This window comes from Uloborus diversus, chromosome 5 (assembly GCF_026930045.1).
Source record: "Uloborus diversus isolate 005 chromosome 5, Udiv.v.3.1, whole genome shotgun sequence".
Lineage (NCBI taxonomy): Eukaryota > Metazoa > Arthropoda > Arachnida > Araneae > Uloboridae > Uloborus > Uloborus diversus.
Genome location: NC_072735.1, coordinates 51,666,501 through 51,679,475, shown reverse-complemented (window position 1 = coordinate 51,679,475; position 12,975 = coordinate 51,666,501). Strand labels below are relative to the sequence as shown.

Here is a 12,975-nt window from a genome sequence, read left to right as displayed (position 1 = left end):
AATAAAGCAAAATAGTGACATTTTTCTTAAAATATTAATCAGCACAAACAACAGTAGACGCTTGTAATAAATACGTTTACTCACTCGAACTGCACGTTTAAATCAAAAAGAAGCGGATACGTCAGGGGTGCCCACCTAGGAGGGGTCATGGCCCATACTGCGACATCGAAATTTTTAGGGAGATTGTTTTGAAGGGTTTTTTTCATTTGGGGGGGGGGGGAGGCTTGCTTTTGGGGGGATCTCTGCGATGATGACGGGGTGCACCTTTGCCCTTAGTGGGTTGGGCACCCCTGGGTATGTGAACGACCTCATACGGACTAGAATAGCCAGATGTTATTCAAGGACATACGTGTAGAGGGGATTCTGTAAATGACTGGCTGTCTTTTGAGAGTAGGCAATATCTGGGAATTGTTTTGGTCTTGGAGAAAAAATCATGAGGACCATTTTTATGGAGAATTTTGAGGTCTACAACTTTGGTCTGAGGTACTTTTCGATCAAACTTTCCGTTTTTGAGAAAAATCCAATTAACCTAAAATTTTGACCTTTGACCCCAAATAACTTTTTTAGCGCACATGGGATCGACGGGGACATTTGTCACTTTATTTGTAATGCTAAACCCATGGTCTATACAAAAATTTAGCTTTCCCGGAATTTTTGTTATTTGATCACTATTTTTATGTCTAAATTGACCGGGCTTTAAAGACCTTTAAAAAAGTATTTTTCTAAATAGACAGAAGGTCTACAATGTAATATTACTGGTATTTTTCACCCTTTATATTTTTTATCAATATAGAATGCCTCTTATTCAAAATTGTTCATGAAAATGTGCATTAAATGAAATAAGTTTTAAATATTAGCAGTACTTTTTAAAATGTTACGTTAGTCACATGCAAACTGTTACGTTAGTCACATCTCAAATGTTACGTTAGTCACACTAATTATTTTATATCTGCTGATACAAAAATAAATATTTTGCACTTTTTAAGTAGATGTGACATAGATGTAAGAAAATAAAAAGTGATGTTTGCTTCAATCATCTAGTTTAGTTTTTATGCAGAAAATAGTTCATTTTCGTGACTAATGTAACGTAAATATTTTCAGTGAAATAACCAAACTAATTAAAATACTTATCTTATAATGTATGCAAAAAGAGCAGTCAATTTTATTGGGCCAACATCTAATCTTTTAGAATAAAAATAGTTCTTTTAAAAATTTGCAAAAAAATTTTTCGTTACACAAGAAAACTTAGACGCATGTTTTTAGCGTATTTTAAGCCTTTTCTACAACCTCGCACGTTTAGAGCTAGAAGAAAAATACCGAATGAAATTTTTGCGAACTGTTACTGGATTAATGTGCTAGAAAGTATGCTGAATGAAATGATAAGTCACAATTAGGGCTTTGTTGAAAAAAAATTTCTGAGATTGAGGTTGACATTTCTATCCTATTCAAAAAAGAAAAAGTCATGATTTTTTTTTAAAGATTTTGGAAGATGTGTTTTTACTATATAAAGTCCTCCCAAAACTGGAGGACATTGCCCCCTATGCCCCCCCCCATAAATCCACCCATGCCCTTCAGAACTATTCAAAAAAGAAAAAATATATATATAATTTTTTTTTAATTTTTGGAAGATGTGTTGTTACTACATAAAGTCCTCCCAAAACTGGGGGGCATTGCCCCCCTCTGCCCCCCCATAAATCCGCCCATGATGGAACACCTATGTTGTTAGATCATCCCCTATCCGTTAAAAAAAAAAAAAAAAAAAACTCAAAATCAGTTCACTAATTACTAAGACGCTGTGACTGCACAAAAAAAAAAAAAAAAAAAAAAAAAACATTTATACGGTATGATCTGATAACGGGCTCCTTTTTGCAATCGGTTGAAAATGAATAAATAAAATTAAAACCAAATAATTAAATTTTATAAAGTACAATTTTTTACAGACATAAAGTTTTTCTTATGCGTGGGAGGGGAGGGGGGATACACAATGATCGTAGGTTTTTAGATGTGTGTCCATAAGGACCTGGACTGGCGAACCTCTGTTTTATTGCATGAACTTTATCAAAAGTATAGACTTATCTGCCGTTTTATGTCTCACGAAATAAGTCCACGACTGAGCAAAATTTATTATTTAAACATTCTCTCTGGAAATAGTTTAAGTGTAATTGCATACATTTACACAGAAACTGAGTCCATGTTCTTTATAAAGTTCATTCAATGAAAAAATAATTTTGTTTCGAGTCTTTGTAGCATATTTTCTGCAGTGATTGATGCGTCTTTCATCGTAGAATTTTACAACTGAAAACCTATTGAATAAATCAGCTGTTCTCAACCTAGGGGCCATGTCGCCTGAGAAGGTGGGAGTGACAAAAATTAAGCAAATAGTGGCGTATTCAATTTTGTGGTCTCATGTCAAGTTTAAATTACTTTGTCAGTCCTCTTATTAATGCTGGGAAAGCGACAAATGGGGGTACACGTCGACCTCACCCAGATCCTAAATTACCTTTAAAAGTTGTATCTGTTTCTTTGCTTCTTGGATTTCAAATGTTCCAGTAATAATATGTTAAAAATGAACTTTTGTGTAATAATGTTACATTTTGCGTGTGATTTATCTGGGTTTTAAGTATTAACTATAGTTGAGGTAAACCTAGTCTCGCAGCGTTGTAATGTTGGGACTAGGATCTGCGTTGTCTTCGCAATGCCGTTAGAATAGTTTTGCTAAAAAATATAGTTTCAGCTGTCCTAATCATTTTCAGGTTCCTATTGTACTGCTTGTATCAACCACCAGTGGGTAACATGACCTTATACATTTATTAACGAAATATGATGAGAAGGAGAGCATGGCCTCATGTCAGTATTCAAAGGGAGACACAGAGCCTGGATAGTTGAGAGCCCCTTAAAAAAATAAATGAATATGTTTTGTAATTATTATCTAAAGGCCTGTTATGCTTTTGATTCCAGGCTCCACCCAAAGAAATGAGGAGAGGCTCCATAAAAGGCTATTACTTGGGTTATAAAATATTTCGCTCTGCTGACACATACACTTATAAGACGTTGGAATCCAGCGGGGATGTCAGAGAGGAGCATCATTTGACGAACCTCAGAAGATTTACTCAGTACGTCATTCGCCTGCAAGCGTTCAATAAAGCTGGGAGTGGCCCTCATTCCGAAGAGATATCAGTCGAAACGCTGGAATATGGTGAGTGGATAATTGTTAGTGGTTACTCTTTAAGTCGTTCTGGGCAAATTCTTTGTGGAAATTGCTGATCAAATAGTCATTTGATGATTATTATGGGTTTGGTCGGAAATTTTTAGGCATGGAATATCGCTATATTCTAAAGTTAGGAATAGAGAAATATTATAGTTAAAGACACATTTGGTAAATTACTTGTATTAACTCTTCAAAATAGTGGACAATAAGTCTGCTGAACTTTTAACACTACACTGTTGCAGAGTACTTTTTTTCTAGCGCAAACCATTTGCATTGAAATGTTCTTTTTATGAAATAATTGGTGGGGGGGGGGGGCATTGAAGGAAACTTCATTTTATCTTGATAATATAGTCCCATTTTTTTCAATGTTTATGTATTACATTTCTGTTGCTGCATTTACTGTTGTTGTTATTATTCTTATTACTATTATTACTATGGTTACTATTATTGTTATTATTACAATTGTTATCATTTCATTATAAATTTTAATTAAAAAAAAACATTGTTCGTTTCTTAAAGTGACATGAAATGTTAACTGTGTAACCAAAGAAAGAATGAAAAACTTTACCTTTAGCTTGAATGGTTAGCCTATCTATCTTCTATTCCTCCGTAAAAAATACTTTCCCAGTATAAGTCAGAAAAAGAAGAAAAAAAGTATGAAAGAAGGCTAAATGCATCACAAAAAATACCGCGAAAAACAAAAAAAAAAAAGTCAAAAACATCGAAAAATGAAAAAGTGGAAATTAGTGTATTGAGATGGGGGAAAATATCTGTAGGGCTGACGGTCTGTCTGTCCCTCCCCCCAACTAATAACTTTTGAGTAATAAGTCCGATTCGAACCAACTTCTTTTTTTGCTCGAAAGATCTCGACCTCATTCCCACTTTCACTTTTTGATTTGAACGAACAATTTTTCTTTCAATTTTGAACACCGGAGAATTTTCTACGGGGAAATTCAAGGCAAATACAAATTCCGCTCTTATATAGAGGCGAATTTGTTTTAAACAATCCGATAAAACTCTTGATGAAGATTATGAGTAGATTTTTTTATTTTTATTTGAAACATTTTCTGTTCAATTTTGAGCAGTTCAAACATTAACGTTTACGGAGAAACTAAAAGTCAACATAGATCCCGAACTTAAAGACGGATTTGCTTCAAACAAATTTTATTGGAAATAGCTGTTGATGACCAAATCATGACTACAGCTCCTAGAATTCTAGAGCTGTCGACTCTGACTCTGATTTCTGTACCCGAAAATTAGTCGGACTCCGGCTCCGTAGCTTTGGCAAAATTTGGACAAGGAGGGAAAATGACTGACTGCGACTCTTTGAATTTTGATGTTCTAGTTTCTGACTCCGACTCCTTAATACTAAAATTAGTCTGACTCCTACTCCGCAAACGTTGGCAGAATTTCGAACTTTGAGGGAAAATGACCGACTCCGAGTCCTTGAATTAAAAATCTTTGACTCCCGCTTTTGACTCCTTAACCACAAAATGAGATTGACTCAGAGTCCTACTCCGCAACTATGATCCTTATTTTAAAATAATTATTGTTGATATGATTTGCTTGCATTTTCATTACAAAATTTTGATTTGTGCATTCAGGTTTTGGCGCAGTAATTCTGAGTCCTTTATGTTTTAACATAGAAGTAAGCACAGACGATTTTTTTATTATTTTTTATTTTTTTTATAGTGAAATTATTTTTAAAGTTGACATTTTATTGTTGTTTATTTATTTTTTAAGATATTTTTCTTTATATATATATATAGAGTCGAACCTCCATATATCGAACTTCCACATATCGAAATTTTCTATATATCGAAATTCCAGCAAATTTCTATGTTCATTATATAGAAAAATTGTTTCTATATATCGAAAAAATCTCTATATGTCGAAAATTTTTTCGAGACATTCGTAGATTCTTTTTTCCACTGTTAAAAAATAAAGGTTTGAGGAGAAAATTACGTTCACACTAAAGGTTGCTATACGGAACTCATAAGAAATCTGGGGTTGGAGGGTGTGTAGTAAAGTCGTTGTTCCGTTCTGAAGTTCTTAAATTCCCTCAAGTTTATTTCAAATCTTAGCTGTAACCAGTAACACTGTAAAATCAGTTTCAAATTATCCCTTTTGTTTGTTGATTATCATTTCTAGTCTTCTTTGCTTCAGTAAAAATCATTCAAGTTAAGTAGATTGATTGTTTACTTTTCTCCCGATCACATTGTTAAAACGAAAATCCCTTAATGTTGCGATCAAGTTGAATTACCAAAGAATATGAAGATGTATGGTTGGTGTAAAAATGTAATTTCTGTTAATTTTTTAATTATTAACTTTCATTTAATCCGATACTCGTATGAATTATAAATTGGATTTCATACACGAAAATTAGCTTTTATTTTAATGTTTTAGGATACTTTTATGATAAAATAAGATCGTTTCCTTACATCGAAATTTCTATATATCGAATTTTTTTCCGCCAATTTGCTACTTCGATATATGGAGGTCCGACTGTGTATGTATATATATATATATATATATATATATATATATATATATTTCGGTAACACGGGAAAAGAAACAAACGATTTTTTTTAGTATAATGAATTTGTTGACATTGTTTGAAAACGATTTAAAAGATTTAAGATCTTTTTAAATGGAAATAATATACTAGCTGATTAGTTTAAAAGGTGGTACTACTTCAATTGTTTGTTTATTTATTTCAATTGTTTGTTTGTCTATTTCTTTAGATGAGCGAGGCATATTTTATTTCTAGAAAGCAGCCTAAAATTACAGTCGAGCCCGCTTAATAGAATATCGGTTAAAAGATTGTCCCATTTAATATAATACATTTTCAATATACAAAACAAATGTAATGTGTTATTTTTATCAAGGTTAATGGAATATCCCGCTTATTAGACTATTTTTCCGTGGCAAAATGTCTATTCGATTAAGCGGGTTCGACTGTATAGCTACTTTTGAGATCATTAATCAGATACTAGAAGTCGATATTGATAGGGAAAGTAGTCTCGTTTAGTTTTGAACGGAACTTCTTGTTATCAAATTTGAGTTAAGGTCACCAGGAAGTTCTTTATACATATTTTACTTATATGCAATATTTTATGATCATATATGAATGAGAAATACTGTTTAAAAAATTCAAAAAAGTATATTCTGAACTTTAAATAGTAGTGTCTCATCTTGAGCAGCTGCAGATATGATCTTTGCTCTTAGCTCTTAGCGCGGCGGAATAGCTCAACCCAAAAGCAAACGACAATAATCGCTCACATTTTCCCCGGTTAATTTATTCTTTCAAGGTTCGCTAATTCAAAAAAAAAAAAAAAAAAAAGTCTCACTATTCCCCCTTACCAGGATAATTGTGAGACGTAATTGCATTTATTTAATTTTTTTTTCTCATTTGTGTGAACTTGTAGTTTTTTCTAGATTTACTTTTATAATACCTATTGCAGTGCCAACTAATTTACAAATTTGAATGGATTTAATTTCTGAGTTTTTTAATGATAAAAAAGTAAATTTTCGTGTCTCACTCTACCCACTCTCCCCCTACATATCAGGAACTTTTTTCGTTTTCAAAATCATGGCCTGGGTCCATTCTGAGTTTCCTTTTCGATAGCTTTGGTGGACGACTCTGAGATTTCGCTGTTTTATTATCTTCTTATGAAATAAATTCAATTTAACATCCCGGGATCTCTTCAATGTTTTTTCAATAGCTGAGGTTAAAAGTCCTCGATCACGAAAAAACCACAATTTTGCCTTTCTTAAAACCGCTCACTTATTATGTATATTAGGTTAGATTATATTACTTAGATTATAGTCCTCACAACATTATTTTTTAATAATTATTTGTAATTTTTTGTCTTGCTATCAGAAAACTACGGATTGTTTATGTCATTTTGCCACATGGTGTAGTTCACATTGAAAAATTGCAGTGCATTCTAGCAAACCAAAATGTTGTTAATTCAAGAAGTTGAAAACAAGTAAGTGAAAAAAATCCCAATAAGCTTTACAGTATTCAAATGTAAGTGTGATTTACAGGGGAATTTGGTGAAGAATATAATGGGGAATTCTGTGGTTCAGCACACTTAAAGAGCTTTTTTTTTTTTTTTCCCCATATTCGTGCGTATTAGAATATTCAAAAACACTATTTTTTTAATTTAAAATGTAATTAAGATAATTTTTTTCCGAAATTCATTCCAAACCATATTTTATTTTTTAATTTTAATGTTTTTCTGTAATTCTCTATTTCTTAACGAAGGAACGGAAGTAATGGATTAAAAAAAATGAATTTTTTTATATCTCCACCACTTACCAAAGCCACGAAGAACAATTCCTCAGCTATTACTTGAAAAATGCAGTTACAATACTTTCTTTTTTGTAAAAATAGCTTGTTAGTTTATTGCGTTAAAGCAATTATTTTCTTTAATAGAACTATTGCATAATATCTATTTATCTACTTTCGTAAATTTATGGTTAAATTTTAACCATCGAAACATTGTTAACTTTGAGTAACACCTATAGATGGCGGCACTGAAATGGTCGAGGAGCAAACGGTCAAATTTTAGCTCCCGTGCGATTTTTGTGATACAATTATAGCAGTTAGTTTTTCTGAAAGGTATTTGCATGAGGAAAAAGAATTCAGATGTTGCCACCCCCCAAAATGGTGCAGCGGGGCTGGGGGGCAGCTATAACTGCCGTGGGGGGCAAGTGATTTCCCGTTCAATTTTTGTGATACAATTGTGTGACTTAGCTTTTCTGAAAAGTATTGGTTCGAGAAAACCAAATTTCGATAATGCCAACCCCGAAAATGGTTCAGGGGGGCAGGGGTGCGGCTATAACTACATTTGGGGGGGCAAGCTGTTTCCCGTTCAATTTTTGTGATACAATTATGGGAGTTAGTTTTTCTGAAAGGTATTAACACGAGGAAACCGAATTTGGATGATGCTACCCCCGTAAATGCTGCAGGGGGGAAGGGATTATAACTGCATTTGGGTGTCAAGCTGTTTCCCGTTCAAATTTTATGATATAATTATGCGAGTTAGTTCTCCTGAAACGTATTGGCACGAGGAAACCGAATTTAGATGCTGCTAACTCCGAAATTGGTGCTGGGGGGCAGGGGGGGGCGGTTATAACTGCGTTGGGGGCATGTAATTTTTCGTTTAATTTTTGTGATACAATTATGGGAGTTAGTTTTTCTGAAAGGTATTGTCACGAGGAAAACAAATTTGGATGTTGTCAACCCCGAAAATGGGGCAGGGGGGCGGGGGGCGGTTATAAATGTGCAGGGGGGCAAGAGGTATTCTGTTCAATTTTTGTGATGCAATCATGGGAGTTGGTTCTGCTGAAAGGTATTGGCACGAGGAAAACGAATTTGGATGTTGCTATCCCCTAAAATGCTGATGGGGGGCAGGGGGGGTATGACTGCAAACATAACACACTTATATATTCAAAATTTCTCGGTTTACAACAAGTTTTCAAAGTTTAATATGCTTAAATCCACTAATAACAACATTAAATGCAAAAAACTCCGAATTAAATTGCTGACATGTGTTTCGAAGCTATTAAGAGCTCCTTTTTCATTGTAAAAGATGTGAGTTTATGAATGAAAATTCATCCGACTAAAGACGATTTTTCCATTGATAATGGGTTCCTGGTAACAAAGTTTATCATTTCAGTAAAAAATATTAGGAGGAAGGGGGGTCCCCCCCTTCCCCCCGTTGATTAAAAAAATGCAAAATTGTATTTGTGTACTTTATTATTCTTTGTATATATTTCCTCTTCCGAAATAAATTTGTACCCTTTACCCAGGCCTATCATTTGGGGGGGGGGCAGTGTTAAGCCCCCCCAAATGACGGCTTTGACGGCCCCAGCTCTGAAAGAATAATGTTTTTTCGTTTGAGTGTTTCTCCTTTTTTTTAAAGTAAATTTTAACTAAGTGGTGGGAGCGCTTGGATGAAATTTCCAACACCATGGTGGTCGTACATTAAAGAAACAAACATATGTCGAAGGAGGTCTTTTTTCTCCTTTCTCCTTTGTACTCATAGAAGCGGAGGACAAAGGCATTGTTACGAGAGCTTAACATGAGTTCCTTGCCGCCGCCTTTAATTTTGCTTATCTCTTCCTTCCCTTTGTATTGCGGCCTAGTGTATCTTCAATTCTTGGTTGGCGGTCAGTTTTTCCAAAAGCAACAATGTCAAAATCTGATCCAGTTCTCACGGAATCGGCATGTCCAGTTTTACAACCTATATGTCTCTAGTTATTCTACAAAGCAACTTGATGGGTCTCATTTTCCTAATCAGATCGTGATAGTATTGGTTTTTTACAATATCTCTTTTCTCTATGAAGCACACCGTATCTTTTTATTCTTCTGAAAGAAAATTCTCACGAACAAGTTTCAGAGAGGGAAGAGCAGATCTCTTTAAATGGTCAAAACAGAAATTTATTGCTGTCACCAGTATTATCTATTTTATTGGACACTTTAATTGGCCACTTTTTCTCTGGAGTCACATGAAATGGAAATTCGTCAACAAGGGAACGTTGTACCATTTATTTTTAAGAAAGTGGGAGAAGGGATTCTTATTTTAGTCTAGCTCATTTAAAATAAAAATATTGTATGCAGAAGTTTATTAGTTTAGTAAGCAATTAGTCACTTTCAGATGGATCTCACTGAACCAAATACAAAGCTAAAAATAGGAATTAATTATACATTATGTATTATATGTCAAGAGAAATCCACCGAAGGACTAATCATTAACCCTACCACACATGAAAAGGTTTTAAAGAGTGTGCTAGAAAACGTCAAGTATGTTTCATCTAATATCCGTTTGCGTGGAATGACTGCAAAAATACTGGCTGACAACAAGGCATCATGGCATCGAAGTTGTTACCAAGATGTCACTCATAAGGGACATTTTGAACGCATAAAAAAGCGATATGAAAGTCAAGCTCAGCATACATCACCTGTTACAAATAGTAGCACATCGAGACTGACACGTTCACATTGCATTCCATTCAATAAAGAGAAATGCTTTTTCTGTGATAAAGGTCAGACACGTGCAAAGTCCCTCAGAAAACTGTCGGTTGATCATGCTCAAAAAAGTCTGAGTGATGCTATTGCTAAAAGTGGAAATGAAGCCCTCCAGATAAAACTTAATACAGCAATAAACCCTGAAGATGGTCACGCTATCGACATTCGATACCATTTACAATGTTTTGCGAAGAATGTGACAAATGTACTACGATGTCCTAATGACAGTTTACCCAACACTTCTAGAGCCCCTGAGAGTGCGTCAGAGATTGAATTTACTTGTATGATTCAAGAATGTTTAAAAACAGGTACATTGAGTATGGCTGATGTACAAACCACGTATGAAAACATTCGTACTATGAATAACGTCCCTTATCCATCCATTACAAGGAAAGAAACAAAAGAATTGCTACAGAAATCTGTTGCAGATATTGAATTTCACCGTCCGCAGAAAAGAAATCAAGCAGAAATTGTTAGTATGAAGCATGCACGAGACAATAACATGATATCCCAGAATGATGATGAAGATTTAAACATGACCATGAGGAGTTTGTATGATGCTGCTAATTATCTCCGTAAATCTATTATGAATACTAAGAAGTGGGAGTTTTCAGGTTCATTAGATGTAAACGAAGACCATGTGCCGCGAGAAGTGTATTCGTTCTTCAGATGGCTTATTTGTGGTACTGTTGAGCACATGTCATCAGAACGCAAGCAATCACAAGTTAACAAGGCTGTTATGAGCATATCCCAAACTGCAATAGCCATGACATATAATGAGAGACAAGTGAAACGCACTGCTTCAAATATTCAATCTAGACGTATAATGCCTCAGCAAGTAGCTATAGGGTTATCAGTACATTAAGTTGTGAGAAACAAAAAGGTTATTGAGCTTTTGCATGGATACGGTCTCTCAATTGGGTATGATCGTCTTCGAAGATGTGAAACTCAAATAGCTGAGACGATATTAAATGATATAAAAGCTAACCAAGGGGTCTATGTGCCATCAGATATAGTGAAGGACAGATATATTTTTTTCGCAGTGGACAACGTAGATTTCATGGAGGATACGCCAGATGGGAAAAATACAACGCATGCAACAGCCCTTGCAATTTATCAACAAAGAGAACCAGATGACATTTCACCGGCTATAAACTTGACCATATCATCAAACAATAGAGCCCTTACTGAAATTCCAGACTGTTTGACATCACTGAAAGAATGCAGCATGCCAACAAAACCAGCCCCAAATTCTCCGTCATATACAAACCCATATACCCCCAATACCAGGAACCCATTATCAATGGAAAGATCGTCTTTAGTCGGATGAATTTTCATTCATAAACTCACATCTTTTACAATGAAAAAGGAGCTCTTAATAGCTTCGAAACACGTGTCAGCAATTTAATTCGGAGTTTTTTGCATTTAATGTTGTTATTAGTGGATTTAAGCATATTAAACTTTGAAAACTTGTTGTAAACCGAGAAATTTTGAATATATAAGTGTGTTATGTTTGCAGTCATACCCCCCCCCCCCTGCCCCCCATCAGCATTTTAGGGGATAGCAACATCCAAATTCGTTTTCCTCGTGCCAATACCTTTCAGCAGAACCAACTCCCATGATTGCATCACAAAAATTGAACAGAATACCTCTTGCCCCCCTGCACATTTATAACCGCCCCCCGCCCCCCTGCCCCATTTTCGGGGTTGACAACATCCAAATTTGTTTTCCTCGTGACAATACCTTTCAGAAAAACTAACTCCCATAATTGTATCACAAAAATTAAACGAAAAATTACATGCCTCCAACGCAGTTATAACCGCCCCCCCCTGCCCCCCAGCACCAATTTCGGAGTTAGCAGCATCTAAATTCGGTTTCCTCGTGCCAATACGTTTCAGGAGAACTGAGTCGCATAATTATATCATAAAATTTGAACGGGAAACAGCTTGCCCCCCAAATGCAGTTATAATCCTTTCCCCCCTCCGCCCCCTGCAGCATTTACGGGGTAGCATCATCCAAATTCGGTTTCCTCGTGTCAATACCTTTCAGAAAAACTAACTCCCATAATTGTATCACAAAAATTGAACGGGAAACAGCTTGCCCCCCCCAAATGTAGTTATAGCCGCCCCCCTGCCCCCCTAAACCATTTTCGGGGTTGGCATTATCGAAATTTGGTTTTCTCGCACCAATACCTTTCAGAAAAGCAAAGTCACACAATTGTATCACAAAAATTGAACGGGAAATCACTTGCCCCCACGGCAGTTATAGCTGCCCCCCAGCCCCCCTGCAAAATTTTGGGGGGTGGCAACATCTGAATTCGTTTTCCTCATGCAAATACCTTTCAGAAAAACTAACTGCTATAATTGTATCACAAAAATCGCACGGGAAACCATTTGCTCCCGGACTGCCAACCGGCGCTTTTTTCCCCAACGATTCTTGAAGACAAAGTGTATGAAAACCGCTAGAGGGCAGTGCGGTCGAGGTGTACGTTCAATTTCGCGGTGTTTACATTAGTAGACGCGGGAATTTGTTACAATTTAGTTCCGCGTTTCTCTTTTGTACCTTTATTTCGTGAATATTTCATGAAACAGCGTTTAAGGCTTTTAATGGAGGCATCAAAGTTGAACATTAGAAGAAATAAAGCTTTATCTTGTTTCGTACCAGGGTGCAAAATTGTATACAAAACATTCAAGGAAAAAGTTACGCTTTTTAAAGCTCCAGCAGATGA

General features: G+C 35.4%; 1 protein-coding gene across 3 annotated transcripts in view; it reads left to right on the top strand.

Moving 5' to 3' along the window:
* LOC129222164 (cell adhesion molecule Dscam2-like) overlaps positions 1 to 12,975 on the top strand; it is a 141,254-nt gene that overhangs the window by 23,591 nt on the left and 104,688 nt on the right. For all 3 annotated transcript variants that reach the window (XM_054856622.1, XM_054856621.1, XM_054856623.1), the window contains exon 3: positions 2,959 to 3,196. In XM_054856622.1, the coding sequence (XP_054712597.1) occupies positions 2,959 to 3,196 (238 nt within the window). The remainder of the gene's footprint in view (positions 1 to 2,958; positions 3,197 to 12,975) is intronic.